The 15412-nt window shown below is 45.8% G+C and overlaps 2 protein-coding genes across 5 annotated transcripts; both read right to left on the bottom strand.

Annotated features, from left to right (window-relative positions):
• Positions 1–2543: 2543 nt before the first annotated feature.
• ddx41 (DEAD (Asp-Glu-Ala-Asp) box polypeptide 41) lies at positions 2544–7138 on the bottom strand. The gene is made up of 17 exons (XM_057043688.1): positions 6967–7138; positions 6277–6372; positions 5891–6041; positions 5714–5788; positions 5565–5625; positions 5354–5490; positions 5210–5282; positions 4789–4942; positions 4530–4666; positions 4287–4449; positions 4072–4203; positions 3914–3985; positions 3731–3827; positions 3399–3548; positions 3250–3321; positions 3014–3124; positions 2544–2886 (listed from the first exon to the last, which is right to left on the bottom strand). Exons 1-17 carry the CDS (start codon positions 6991–6993, stop codon positions 2750–2752), a joined length of 1845 nt encoding a protein of 614 aa, XP_056899668.1. The 5' UTR covers positions 6994–7138; the 3' UTR covers positions 2544–2749.
• Positions 7139–8131: 993 nt separating this feature from the next.
• Positions 8132–14886, bottom strand: fam193b (family with sequence similarity 193 member B). Of its 4 annotated transcripts, none has more exons than XM_057042984.1 (10): positions 14504–14886; positions 13342–13620; positions 12829–13030; positions 11903–12112; positions 10646–11051; positions 10381–10564; positions 10062–10295; positions 8936–9959; positions 8585–8660; positions 8132–8500 (listed from the first exon to the last, which is right to left on the bottom strand). In XM_057042984.1, exons 1-10 carry the CDS (start codon positions 14660–14662, stop codon positions 8404–8406), a joined length of 2871 nt encoding a protein of 956 aa, XP_056898964.1. In that variant the 5' UTR covers positions 14663–14886; the 3' UTR covers positions 8132–8403. The 4 variants fall into 4 exon arrangements, with proteins under 4 accessions (XP_056898964.1, XP_056898963.1, XP_056898962.1 ...); XM_057042983.1 differs by having other exon boundaries at positions 8912–9959; positions 12844–13030; XM_057042982.1 differs by having other exon boundaries at positions 8912–9959; positions 14504–14885.
• Between the last annotated feature and the right edge of the window lie 526 nt (positions 14887–15412).

The raw sequence follows: 15412 nt of genomic DNA, 5'->3' as shown, positions 1-15412 counted from the left end.
CATCCATGCATCCATCCATGCATCCATCCATCCATCCATCCATCCATCCATCCATCCATCCATCCATCGATCATCCATCCATCCATCCATCCACCCATCCTTCCATCCATCCATCCATCCATCCATCCATCCATCCAGTTCCTAATCAGGCTCTCCTGGGTGTTGTTCCCACACAGGTTGTCCTAGTAGTAACTGGATAAGAGGCAGGAACACAACCTGAATATGTACTCTTCCATCACACACACACACACACACACACACACACACACACACACACACACACACACACACACACCACACACACACACACACACACACACACACACATTAATTCAAACAAACTGGAGGCACTACGGATAAGAAGGCTGTTTTTTTATGTCATAAGCATAATAACCAATTTTCAAGTCAGAGAAGATGGTCTGCGTGAAAGTTTTAGCAGGATTATGACTAGAAGCGATCCAGTTTCAAAGAGCGGGTACACCCTTTACATCAAACTGTCCATATCTGCATGCGCTTGTATCGCCAGCTTTGATCTCCAGCAGCAGCATGGCTACTTTTCCTTACATTCAGAGCTACACCACAGGAAGATATTTGTGTCTCAGAACATCACAGCATTCTGAGGTGCAGTGCAGAACTCTTTAATTAACAGCTGCTTTAATTGATTTAGTAATGAATTCAGTCCCCCCAATACCTCCATGAGCAACAGTGTTGAGGATAACCTCCCTTAAACGGGCAGAAACCTGTTTGAAAACGCTCACATGGTGCTAATCTCCCCCGTGAGCAGGCTTTGTGCTTTTATTTATTTCTTTTTTTGCAATAGGAGTGTAATCCATTAGGACATAAAAAGAAATAAATGTGTTGAAGCCAGGGCTTGCTGACACTAATACATTCTGGTCTTCATGGCTGAATAAATTAGTAGCTTGAGCTGCTGCTCCCAGGGATTTTTGCTGACGTCTTGAATTTTAAATGCTGTGACCTTGTTTTCTTTCTCTCTGTTATGATACATTTTGTTCACACGTGCGCGTTGACTACAAGATAATCACATTTTTATGTTTCAACCATTATTACTTACCATTATCCCAGAGCCAGGTGGGAGGTTGTTGCTTCAGGCGCCCCCAAATAACTTTGATGGGCTATAATAAGGATTTTAGTACTAAAAAAATAAACCCCAAAATTATTTGAACCGTTCATGGTTGGAGCACATAATGGTTCATCTTATACTCCTCTCTGCAAATAACAACAAAGTATTGGGCACCAAAGGAGTGAGGATGTTAATGAAAATGGGTATGAGCTCCTAGCCATTAAAAATAGAGATTATTTCATATGAAACCCAGATGGTGGTCAATCAGGATCTCCAGAAATGCTAAAACTTTCTGTCCTCTCCTGGTCAATAATCAGCTGTCCTCTCCTCAGACAGTTCCCCTTCACACTATTTCCTCTCTGAACACCCCCTCTGTGGGATTCTCCAGGATCCTTCTACAAAAACAATGGCCTGGTAAACAGTCCATGAGTGTACGCTACACTCTTATCACCTTTTATGACTTCAGAGCGACAAGACTCAAGTAAGAACCGAGCTTGTGCAAGCACAAGAATTGGAGAAGTGAGTGTGAGAAGTTATAGATAATAAGTTATGGGTAATAACTTCCTCATTGCGATAAGGTACCAACCAAATGATAAGATGACTGTCGTGATGGAGAGAAGTGCAGGACCTGGAAGGTGAGGAGGCAGAGGGCTTTGAACCACTGCCACCCTTCTGTGAAGCTGCACAGTGGCAGTTGAACAGAAGGCTGTGCATCCAGGGGCACATCCAGAGCAGGAGGCATGCACTTAAACGCACCACTTAAATAACAGATGATCACACCCCATTCGAAACGATGCAGGAAAAAGTAAAAGCTGAGAAAGAGAGAGAGAAGAGAGAGACAGAGGGAATAAATGAGACAGACAAGGAAAGAGAGGGGGAGATTTGGACTGTAGGCTAGAATTGGAGCGCCTGGAGAACAGCCATGAGCACAGGGAAACTCCACATAGAAAGATCAGAACTGGAATCAAACCTGCAACCTCCCCAAAAACCTGTTATCATTCTAACAATTAGTTAGTGGTAGTTTGGAGGGTGAAGCACAAACTAGACTGAAGCGCTGCCATGAGGAATGTCATGCCATCTCCAATATTCCAATAATTAGGAATTTTAATGAGTCTGAAATAATTTCACTAAATCTTTTTGCAAATTTTCTTTCATATTAAATTGCTTTCTTTTTTGCATGCTCGAGATTAAAAATATGAAAGAACTGTCAATTATTAAACCCTGTAGCACTTAAGATGGAAGAAGGACACCACCTTTTAAAGGATTAAAGTCACATTGTCTATTCAACTTTTGTAATTTAAAGGGTTTAATTTCCTGGCATCTACGTTAGAAAGACGTTTCACCAGCTTGACGTGCCATTAAGGCTGTACCTGAGGAGGCTAAAAATGACTTTATGGCTCTGCTCCACTTGATGTTGCAAAAGAAAAATGCTGTTTTCTGATTCAAACTCTCCCCTAACAAATTTAACACTCACAAAAGTCACTTTTATTTACAGTTAAATGTATCAAAAAATGTTACAAAGCTCACAATAGAGAATCTTACTGATTTGAGATGAAAAAAAAACCAAACTGATTTGTCTGTCAGCTGACAGCTAAAAAAATGAATTCACTGTGTTGTCCAAAATAAAATGTGATGGAAGAACGGCATTCAGTCCGAAATGAGAAACACCTAGAAGTCCATGGAACTATGAGCCAGGTAGTCTTTTCTCCCGAGGTTGGAGACCTGCTTGGTCTGCATGGCCTCCAACTTTGGACAGTCTGTGATACGATGACCCAGACCACCACAGAACGTACAGCCCCTCTCTCCTAGAAACACGAGAAGCAGGTCTGTTAGACACACTCCCAGAGAGGAACGTGCAGGATGTGCACGCATAAACACAGCTAGGTAGCACCCTCTCCTGATGTAAACATGGCCATGTATTGACAGGCTCACCTCCGATATCAAGCATGGTCTCGTCCCCGGTCTGGAGCACCTGGAGGACTGGAGGAACCTTCTGTTTGGCTTCAACAAGTAGAGCTTTTAGATCCATCAGGACGGACTCATCTGTGAGGAAAGACGTACCAACAAACTGTGAACACAGGACTGAGGCAACAAAACTATCAAATGTGGTAAACATAAAAATACACTGCTCCAATTAATCCCAGTGACATTTCTGTAGTTTTACTGACCGCAGCCTTTATTGATGAATGTAGTGGCGATACCGGTCTTGCCTGAACGTCCAGTTCTTCCAATTCTGTGGACTGAAATCAAAATATTTGATCAATTTCCCTCTCTGCATGGATGGACGGACGGGTTTAGAAGACCGGCAGCTGCTTACCATAGTTTTCAATCTCCTCGGGCATGTCATAATTCACGACATGCTGTATAGCTGGGAAATCCAGACCTTTAGAAGCGACATCTGTGGCCACTAACACATCCTTCTTTCCTTCTTTAAAAGCCTCTATGGCTTTTGTTCTCTCCTCCTGATCTACACAAGAAGTTAAACACAATTTTAAAACAGTGGAAACGAATGACGCTTCTGTGGCTTGAATATGGTGCGGAAATGACAGTGAGCAGGGTGCCATCTGCTGGTGAGGGAAAACAACTACACATGCACCCCAAATTCAAGGCTCCTCGCTGTTTGTTTTAACGTCAGGCTCCCATACGTACCTTTTCCTCCATGGATGGCCACAGCCTCCACTCCTTTTAGCAGCAGGTACTCATGAATAGCGTCCACATCGGCCTTCTTCTCCGCAAACATGAGCACCTGTTGACATTAGTGCGCGATGCATCAACGTTTGCTGTGATTTATCTGACATTTACCAGCATTTACCAACATAAAGAATTGCTCACAGGGGGAGGCGTTTTCTGGAGACACTCGAGCAGATACACCATCTTGGCCTCCTCTTTGACGTATTCGACTTCCTACAAACACAGTATTTATTAATGAAAGACTTTTTACTACTTTTAAAGGTAACTACATTAAAGTAGTATGGGGGATGGGAACAAACCTGAATGACGTCCAAGCTAGCAGCCCCGGCCCTTCCCACATTGATGGTGATGGGCTTGACCAGTGCACTCTTGGCAAAGTTCTGGATCTTCTTAGGCATAGTTGCACTGTAAAGCAGGGTCTGTCTTTGTCCCTATAACACAGTTATTGGTCATAAGACCGGACAAATGGATAGAAAGACAGAGCTTGAACTCCATAACATGGACTTTAGCTCACCTTGAAATAGGAGAAGATGGTTCGGATGTCTTCTTCAAATCCCATGTCAATCATCCTATCAGCCTCATCCAGAGCCAAGTAGCGGCAGATGTCCAGGCTCACCATCTTCTTCTGCAGCAAATCCATCAGTCTGCCGGGGGTAGCGACCATCATGTGGACACCGCTGTCAGAAGGCCCATATGATCAGCAGATGGAAAAACCGTGGTTTGGCATTTTTAACAAAGAATTAAAGAGGCGACTCACTGTTTTATGACCTCCATCTGCTCTTTGACCGACATTCCTCCAATGCAGAGGGCGGTGCGCAGCTGAGGAGCCCCCTCCTCCTCCAGCAGCTTGCAGTAGTACTCGATGATGCCGTGCGTCTGCCTCGCCAACTCTCGCTGGGGTTCGAGAATAGAACACGCTCATTTTACCTCACCAAGATTCGAGCATTGGATAGAATTTGTTCTACATTTTACAGGATTTATAACAACCCTGTGTTTGTTGACGAGGTTGGTCTTACTGAAGGACAGATGATGAGGCCATACGGCCCCTCTCTCTTGCAGAAGGGCAGTCTTTTTTCCTGCTCCAGGCAAAACATGATGATGGGCAAAGTGAAGACCAAGGTTTTTCCAGAACCCGTGAAGGCAATTCCGATCATGTCTCGACCTGAGAGACTACAGACAAGGGCTCTCAACTCCAGTGATACCAGTAATACTTGTTCTATCTCCATTAATGTTACTTAGATAGAAAAGGAAGAAACATTCTATTGGATGTAACCATTAGGCCATTATGTCTACATATTTTCTGGCCTTGTGGGTTTAGTTGCTGCATCTTATCAGAAATATCAACATGTTTTTCTGCTTCCTATAGTGAACTCTGAATCTTGTTATTGGAAAATGTGTGAAGACTTTAAATGTCTGCTTACAACAAGCTGTACTTACACTGTTGGCATTCCTTGAATTTGGATGGGTGTAGGGTGAACAATTCCCTTCTTTTTTAACCCCTTGAGAATTGCTGCAGAAACAACGGCATTGTTAATTTGGTACTATTGATCCTGTGGTGAACCAGATTTATATTTTAAAAACCTGGTGGGAGCTTCATCTCTCTGAAGCTTTTGATTGGAGCGGGAATGTTGTCTCCATCAACCAGGATGTGAAACTTCTTCCTGACACGTTCATGTCGCGTGTCTGGCATATTCAGGATGTAGCGTGGCGCCTTCCAACTATAAGGAAAATGAGTTGTCAAGGAAGACATGACAAATAGAGAAAAGTTCCAAAAATGTGATGAGGAGCTTACCTTGTTTTTATAGGATCATCATAAATGATACCTTTGGCCATTTCTTTTACCGACATCAGAGCTGGTAGATGAGATAGAATTAGCTTAGCAACTCTTCAAACCTTTGTAATACCTTTGTTTAACGAGACCTAAAAGTATTTTATTTGTACCTCTGCCTTCTGCAACACTCTCAAGGATCTTTTCTTCCTCCTTCAGTTGTTTCTCCTTGGCAGACTCTTTACGGGCTGTAGGTGCACAGACAGGCCAGACACTTCTGAGTCATCTATCATGAAGTATAACAACAACAATGTATAGGCTACAATGGAATATGTGAAGAATCCACGCACCTTCAGCCTTTTCTTTGAGGTGCTGATGCTGGTCGAGGAGACTGACATTGGAGCGTGGGCCTAAGCCTTCGTCCTCGTCCCTCTGCTCCTCGCCGCTGTCCTTCCGATCCTCGTCCAGTGCCTTCCCTCGCAGATGTAACATTTTTTGCAGCTGTGTGCAACAATTTTAATATTCAAAGTTAAAATTACACAAACAACAGTACAATGTTCTTACAGTGATGCAAAGCCCTTAAAAAGGGAATAAAAAAATTGTTCTCTTTTGATATACGGGATATTTAACAAACCACTATTTAAGAGTAGCTGGAACCCATTGGGATCATTTCCAGGCACGAGTTTAACAAGAATGGCAAAAACACTGATTTTCTGTCAGTTTCTGTGCAACTTACCATTTGTTGTTTTCGTATTTTGACGGGTACGTAAGGAACATAATCATCATCCTCCTCTGATCCTCCCGAGACAGACTTGTCCTCCTCATAAGATCTCTGTGCAAACACATTTATAGCTTTAATACTTAACTTTACTTCTAATATATTGACAAGTGGCGGAAAAATTATGTATGAATAAATATGTGTTGTAAGTAGTAGAAATGAGAGGGTTATATGTTGCTAGATGTGGCAACGGAACAGGTATAAAATGACTTATCTTTGTAAGACATCAATGCCTTTTAGAATATATCAATATTTTGCATCGTATAAAACGGATGTTCAAACATTCCTTTTGCAATGAGCTGAATGCAGAACAAAGTTAAAAACTGTTGTTTCGGCAACACAGAAAATACCTTAAGAGAAATTGATAGAATACTGAAGAAGAATCGTTCACAAATTCTTTGTAAAATTTAAGCTATAAATCAGTAGATGTTGCAACGGCGTTATAACAAAAGTATTGACAATGTTCGTTTATTTAAAAAGCGGATAACATTAAAAGATTTGTTTTTAAGTAATTAACAACGCATCAACAATTTTAAGAGTGAAGCCTAAGAAATATGTGTTTTGAAATGATTCCCTTAGCAAAGTTAGCATGCTTGAGTTAGCCTTAGCTAATGTTTGTCTAGAAAGAAAGTAATATGCTGTACTTACCTTGTGGGATCGATTATCAGTCTCCATTTTCTTTTCTCAATTAGGTCGATGTGCGCAGAAAACAAGCAATAACAGGGAAAAAACACCAAACAGACAATTCAACAGACTATCAAGTTAGCTTTTAGCCACATAAATGAGCTTTGAAAGTACGGAAGGCGAAAAGGGTCAGATCTTGCCGGAGACGCAGCGCCCTGATTCGCGTAAAGTAATCACACTAATAGAGCTAAAATAAAACACCACGCTATTTTTTCTTGTCAAAACTGTAGTTTTTAATCTTTCTGAAAGAAAGATTTTTCACAGTATCAAAAGTGTGTTTTTCCTTTTAAAAGACACAAGCCTCCATACACTTGGCTGTTGTTGATATAGTATAAATCTACATTCGAAACATTAATACTATCTGAATGTAACCTAAAAAGCATCAGAAAAAAAAGTCCCACTACAGAGCAGGGAAGAAAACTTTTCATAGTACTGAAACCCATCAGCTAAAACGTGGTTACTGGTGTAGATCCTCAAGGCCCCATGTCTCTAAAACTCAAACATTTAATTTATATTCCTCCCCAACAGTATAATCAGCATTGGATATCAGATAAACTAGCCAAGCTACAACATGGCAACACAGTACAGGAACAACTGAGAAAACAAGGTAAACACGTGTGACAAGTGCTTGAAAGAACCGCTTGGTTTCACCAAGCATTCAAATAAACTGCACTCATTAATATAATTGCACCAGCGTGGACGACACTGGTGTACCTGTCATCGTTGGGTTCCACATGTTAGGTACCAGCGAGGATGCTGGTAAAGGCCCCGGAAGCAACATGGCGCACAGAATATTCCTATCGAGGTCACTAAAACCAACACGAGAGAACGGGCGTTTTAAGCAGGAGACACATCGAACAGTACTGGGACACGTCTTTGTTCATGCACTGGAACATGTTTGCACAGTTCAATGGAGCAATTTGCAGATAAATCAGTTCTCAATTCAGCTTTTGGTGTACTGCAAAATCATTGGATTATCGCAATATGCGTGTTTCCTTTGACAATAAATAGTGCGAATACTGGACAGCTAAATCCTTTAAATGCTGTAAGTCAGCATGCAGAATGTGAAGCATGATGAGCACCAATTTAAACCAAATAGAGGTCAGAACTTTGACAAGGTTAAAATGTCTCGGTTTTGTGGTAAAAAACATTTATTTCATTTAAGGTACTTGTTTACATACTACATAGTTAAGCACATGGATGCAAGTGTATTCAAAAGCCTCTTTTTTTTGCATCTTTCATTCAGCGACGTTGCGACAACAGCAGATGGTTCAGGTGGCCAAGTTTCTGCTTCAGTCTTCAGAACCGACAGAGCCCAGTTCGAACCCAGGATCCTTGGCTTGTAAGGAGGCGGCTTGGGGTCAAGAGTTTGTGGTGCCGAGTTTCATTTTCCGGCAGCTGTTACTGGGCTGCGTTTGAAGGGACTTTTTTGAGGCTGAAATTGGACCAGTTAACAGCTACTTTTTGTCGAGTTTGCTTCGCAGAGTCCAGGCAAAACCTAAAGGAAAGGAGAAAAGGCACAGGGCAAATTATTTATACATCAGTGGTAATAAATCCCGTCTTCATGCTGAGATAAAACTACCTTTTGAAGTATTCCACTTCTCTATCGATCTCATCCATTTCTGTTGGATCCACATCTTTGGGCAGAAATACGTCATCTAGAAAAGATAAATGAGGACAAAAAATTACACTAAGACTCAAACGTAGACATAAAAAACTACTAGAATAGGAGATTAAAATACAACTCAATTAAGCATTAAAATTAGCAATCAAGAGCTGAGCTGATTAGTCCACGTGTACACGTGTGAAATACTGAGGTGACGTTTGTACCCCAGCTCTTGTGTTGTTTGTGTGTTGTGATGCTGATGTGTGTTAGACTTTCTACACTGTTAAATTTAGCTTCATGTACCGAGAGCACCGCTGGATTTTTCACCCTTGTTTTTGTTTTTCTTATTCTTCCCCCTGGCCTGCTGCTGCTGCTGCCCGCTGGCTGGAATGGTGTGATGGCCTTTGCTCTCTGACTCCGGTTCGGGCTGCTCCCGTGTTTCTGCGTCGCCTCTGCCCTTCAGTGCATTAGAGAGGCTCCCGTTCGGTGGGTGCTTGGATGACTTCCCCTCTTCTGGCCTCTTGGGCCCGGTTCTGTGGTTCTCTGTGCATTGCTGCGGCTGCTTGTTCCCCGTCTTTGCAACACTGGCGGCGGTCGTGTCTCTCCACTCGTTGGGCTTCTGCGCTTCGTTCCCAGAGGCGGTTTTGGTTTGCTTGCTGAAGTTCTGCTCGGACAGAGATTGCTCCTGTCTCTGCTGCTGCCTTTTAGTCTTCTTTGACTTTGAGCTGCTGCTCCCGACCGCTGCGTTCTTGAGATCGGGGGCTTCGTCCTTCGACTTTGCTGTACTCTGTGCTGGCACCTGCGGTAGCGTGTCGGGTCCGGCGGAAGTGCATCGTTCTGGGGACTGAACCCTTATGAGCTTTGAGAGACTCGGGGTAGCGTGTAACCGCTGGATGTCCTTGGAGCTGGCAGGCAACCCCGGGGCAGTGGAGGTGAGGCTGGGGCACGATACGGTGGTATCCTCCCATCCGTTGGATAGGTCCAAGTGGTTTTTAAAAGTTCCAAGTGACAGAGGGGCCAGATCCAGGTCGATCTGCTGCGGGTCAGAGGAGCCGTTAAGGTGGGACAGTAAATGGTTGCCTTCCAACGTGGCCGCCTTCTTTGGGAAGTCATTGACATCCAGGTTGAGGTCGTACATGCTGAACGAGGCCCGGATCGAGTCTTTGATGGTGTTTTTGATTTCTTCCAGCCGACTTGTGAGGAAACTGTTGACCCGCTCCAGTTCCAGCTGAGGCCAGTCCAGCAACCGGTTGCCTTCTGGACCATCGGGGACGGGCTCGTCGGTGGGCTCGGGTGGATTGGAGTTCGGGTCGCCGCCTGCAGCGCCCACGTTGCCCTGCTGAGCTTTTTCCTAAAAGAACAACGATAAACTCAATCAGTCACAATTCCTTAGGATTCATCTTTTCAATATTGCGCCACAGGATTTAAAAACGTGCTTTAAATGCATCGGCACCTTCTTCTTTTGTTTGTGTCGCGCCCTTTTTGCAGCCTTGGCACTGTTGACGGGTTTGGGCTCAGAACTGTTGATGAAGTCTAGCAGCTCGTCAACGTCTCGGTTGTCGATGGCCCCGGCCGCCGTCAGCTCCGAGTCCTGACGCTGAGGCAGCTCTTCTTTACGCCTGGTCAGGCGCGACCGGAGTTTCTCGCGGATCTCAGCGTAGTTCCGGCTTGTTGGCGCGGCTGGAGGCTGCGATCAATGCAAACGTTGTCATTCAACACACTCTCGTCCTTTAAATGATCATGATTCTACTCAGCGTTGCGTTCTGTAGTACCGCGTTGTGTCCGAAGAACTCGCAGTAGCAGCAGTCGCAGTATTTCCCATCCTTCTGGTTGGTAGACGAGGAGGCGCACGAGCTCCTCTCGGAGCTGCTGTCTTCGTCCTCCCCCTCCTCCAGCTCAGGCGAAGGGTGACACAGCGCACCGTTTGTCATTTTATGCCCTTTGCACGCCTGGTCTCTACAGATCGATACAAAAACTGACATTAACTCATCGAAGGCTTTGGTTTTATTCCCGTTCATGGAAAGTGGTTCCACCCACCTGCAGGCGCCCGCTGTCAGATGGTTGATGTTTGGAGCCGGCGCTGGTCCTGCGCTGTGTCCGTTACAGGGGTGGTTACAGCCCATGACCGCTGTGCCCAGTTTGTTCTGTTGTGTGTTCGCGGCAGGAATGTGGGAGTTGTTACACGGGCTGGGCTTATGGACAGACGTTGGGCTATCCGGACCGGGAGAACCTAGTTTGGATGAAGGGTTGTGGAGGTTTGGTACCAGCGGAGAGAACGACGCGTGTGCTGCCACACCGGCGTTAGAGTTTAGGTGTCCGTGCTGCCCACAGGTGGGCTTTGGGGGCAGGAGTGTGGAATGCTGGGATGGGAGGCCGGTGGGGCTGTTGGGAGGTACCGACAGGTCTGTGTGATGGTGGTGGTCGCTGGGGTGGAAGGCTTCACCTGCACGAGAACGACCCATCATTTAACACAGGTGCATCTGAGAAGGCGGCTCGATAGTTCAGACATACAAAAAGCTCCAGAAACATATTCCAAAGATCGGGAAGGTTCCACTGTTTGGAAACGAGAACATTTACACCAATTAGAGGAAAATTCCCACTTATTGATCAGAACCCGATCATGGCATCTACATGCATCTCAATAATGAGTCCACGATATGATATTAGGCTTTACTGAGCTTTTAGCTTCCCCTTCCTTTATTCTCGAGTGCTGTGCTTGAAAACCAAATCCCTCAAAACATTCCTGAGATTCTTTGCTCACAAAATGCAAAATCCCCGCAAGCTTGATCAATATTAAAAGCCCGGGTTCAACCTTGACTCGACATGAGGTTTCAGGCCAAAGAAAGTTTCCAAAAACGTTGAAATCGCTTCAACTTTAGCCGCAGCTCAGAGCTTCGGGCTTCATTTAGCATTCAGTAGCGAGACCCTCTGACCCTGCCGAAGACGGCAACGCCGTCGAATCACAACGGTTGTTCATCCAGAATAGTTCTGCACATCTGCACATTTACACAGAGAAAAAGAGGGCTCTGGTACCACTGAGCAAGGCACTGAAGCCCACATGCTCACACCTTCCCCCACATATAGCGGTCAAGGGGGGAGAAACAGAGAAAAGGATAATTCCACCCGTATAAAGAAGAGGAAAGCCAATGTGCTGGGCCATATTTCCAGGAAAGCACTGAACAGATGTGAGATTTCTCGGGCGAACGCACTTTTAATGAGACGTGTTCGAGCATTTAGGTCCCAAATGGGAGGAAACGAGCTCCGTGAAAAGCAGCTGACTGGGCGGACGGCTACCTGGTGGCGTCGGTCGACGGCACATGGTCTTGAAGTGCTTGGGAGTCGTCCGGTAAAGGTCCGCTGAGGTAGTCAGGGGATTCCCGGCGGAGGATCCGCTGGCGTTCTGGGACGACGGGTGGCTGTAAGGACAGACTTTGGTCCCCGACGCCTTGGCAGATTTCCCGGGTGCTTCGTGAAGTCCTCGCTTCTCGTGACAGAGAGACACGCCTACAGACGGGACGACAGATCCAACCCTGTTAGCCGGTGGACTTGCACACTGACGGAGGATTATTAACCAAGCCGTTGGGCTTTTATTTCAACTGTTCCACTTTCACGCCAGGCAGAACTCCGCCGGTTCTGACAAACCACACCAGCGAGACCACACAGGCGTTATTCTGCAGGAGCTTATCAGCGCCGACACATCAGACGACGGTTAGACCACAGCATCACCTGACTCTCTTCACTAGGAGACTGATGTGGGCCCCAGCAGGAGGCAGAAACGGGTCACAGTCGAGCTCAGGAACGCACCGGTCGCCACAGCACAGTTACGTTCGTAGTTAAAACAAAGATTGTTTCAACACGATCACCGACACATCGAAGGTGACGCTGCAAAGCTGTAGCGAGAGCATTTTTCTGCCTTAAACAAGACAGAAATCAGCTGCATCATAGTTCTGAAGCACCGAGCAGCGGAAACAACAGCACAGAATATCGTATTTAGAGAAAAACACCATGCACGCAGGTGCGAGTCAAACTGAAACCTGAATCCTAGAGCCACAAGTTCCTCTATCACACACTTTCATGGAGCCTTTGATTTTCTGAATGACGGCCACCACTGTTTGACATTTGAAGGTCACACTCAAGGGAATTCCTAAATTGAGCTCTATAATCGGCTCATTTCGGCATCGGGCTGCAGGAGAAGCATCTCTGTTAAGGACGTCTCTTACCCTGTGGTGACAGACCTTGTTGGGGGTGCGGAGACGCGTTGTGGTTGCAGTGCTCCCCTCCGTTGGTGTGAGCGGAGTTCCAAAGACCTGACAGTTTGTGTGCTGACAGGAAGGAACTTGGGTCCCAGTCCACAGTGCTTTGCTCAGGGTAACCGTTTCCACAGCTCTGCGACTTACAGGAGGAAGAGTGGGACAATGGTATCTGAAACGGGAGGGAAAAACACGAGAAACAGGCTCAGCGGGTGAATCAAAGCGCCCCCAGAGACAGACACAACATATATGCTGCTGACATAAACAACCGCCGAGCGCCTCTTTTTCTAGCATATATGACTCTGCGGGTAATTAAATCACTTCTATACATTTTCCCGGAGCTTACTGACACAGAATTGACCACGAGAGCCTAAATATGAGTATTGTTATCACCATGACAACTGACTCAAGAAAGAAAATGCTGCCTAATGTGCAAAAGGAATGCTGTCAACGTATCATTCAGATCGGTCCATGTTTATCTACCGAATTTGGTTGCTCCTGAGCGCTCCGTCTCTCCTCCTCTTCCACACTCTTGCAGCAGCTCTGACAGATCCACAGAGGCACCTCTCCCAGCAGGGACTGAGACAGCGACGGCACCGCGTCGGCGAGCTTACGTCCAGGCGTCTCCCGCAGCAAAGCCTGGGAAAGAGCCGGTACGGCATCGGCCAGCTTGGTCCCGTGGCCCCCGGGGAGTCCATTTGGAGAGCTTGCTCCCCAGTCTTTAAACTCACGATGGCACAGGAGGCAGCAAGTGTGCATTGGCTGGGTAGAAGACAGTCAAGGATTGAGCCGAGTTGCAACAATCTAAATATGCATTGGTTGATAGTGATTTGATTGAATTGTTTGAAACTACAAGAAAAACTTCAAAAGAGCAAATACATCGTTATTAATGTTAATAACAAGACTGCATCCTCCCCAATTGCGGCTCAAAAAAGATGCAGCTTCTTAAGGAAGTGATGGTTTTGTCTGTAGTGGTGCAGATGTCAACGGAGACCATAACATCATTTGGCTTGATATGGCAGCTAAATCCATGCACTGACACGTTAACAACCGAACAATCAAAACTCTGCTAAAGCTCGCAGGGAAGTTTTAAAAATGAATAACTCCAACAGAGAGTCTTTGGAGTAGGCTCCCGTTATCCCTGGAAGCTAAATTAGCGAGTTAGCTAATAGCTCGCTAGCTAGCGCTTCAGACTGCAACTGTTACGCTGTGCACAAGCCACGCTTGAAGCACGCTAGCTACAATATAGCCGGGCTAGCCTTGCAGCTAAGGTTAGCAGGTCGGATCGTGCGATTTAAACGTTGAAAATGTGACTAACTGGACGAACCACAGCGTCACCTGTCCTGCAGGTGGGCTGCATCACTTTTACACAGTCCCAAAGGCGCCAGTTCTGCTCGCGAAGTTGAATTTATTTATTTATTTACAAAGCCAACGACGGAATGGAGTCTCTATCCACCACTTTGCACATTAAAATCAAAGCAAAAATGCCCTCCAGCCGCCGAGTCTATGCAGACTATTATGAGTTAAGGGCTTCTCAATGTGAGCAACAGATAATAAAACCACAATGAAAGGTGCATTGCAGGACGTTGTTAGCCGAGCGGCTAGCTAGCTTATTTTAGAAACAGCTCTCCGCTAGCTAACCTACCTGGTTCGCCCTGGTCGTGGGCAGCCTTTCCAGCCCAGCATCTCCGCCGCCGCCACCGGCTGCATCGCCGGGAGAGACCGGGCTCTTCGGTCCGCTCTGCTGCCCGGGCACCAGCTCCTTCTGGGCCAGCCCTTGCTGCTTGCTTTTCTTCCTCGCCATTTCCACAGTGTTTACGACGCGCTTTGGCCAAGTTGGCAGCAGTTTCGATGATTTTCAGGGCGCACTTTCGTTTCTAGCAGGACCTTAAACGTTCTCTATCTCCTCTAGTCAAGACAACAGTGAATATGGCGGAGTGCTGCACACTCGGGAGTTCAGAGGTCAAAGCTGCTGCTGCTGGCGGAGAGGCTTCACTCCCGCACGGAGGAGCGCGTTGAAGCCGTGTGCGGGAACTGACGCCGCTCGCTGCCATATTTAGGAAGGGCGACCCGCTCAGCCCGCTTTTCCGTCACCAAAATTGACATAAATCGGCCCTAAAAACGATTAAAAGTGATTCTTTATTTATTCGGATTTTATTTAAATACCCTGGATCCGCGTACAAAAGTTCGCCTTTCTTTACATACTTAATAACGCACAAGTAAACACACACCTCTGCATTATATTTCGGATTTGAAGTGAATATAAAGTGCAGATTTCGCGCAGGCTGCGGGATTTATTATTTATTGTGCAGAACATCCATTTAGTTGACAGAAGGGTAATAGAGTCCTGACCTCCGCGGAGCTGCACAAAGGCTGACGCCCCCCAAAAAACACCGATTCAAGTGGATGGCAGTCGACACAAACCATCTGAGACCTGACAAAAGTCAGGTTTGTGTAAAATTGTGCTTTGCTGCACAGGTTTTCTGCACAATATAGATGCATCCTTCTGCTGTGTGGATTTTCAAACGCTTTGTGTGGTATTAAGGACAATGAC

This window comes from Takifugu flavidus, chromosome 9, assembly GCF_003711565.1.
Source record: "Takifugu flavidus isolate HTHZ2018 chromosome 9, ASM371156v2, whole genome shotgun sequence".
Lineage (NCBI taxonomy): Eukaryota > Metazoa > Chordata > Actinopteri > Tetraodontiformes > Tetraodontidae > Takifugu > Takifugu flavidus.
This window is presented reverse-complemented; position numbering and strand designations above follow the sequence as displayed.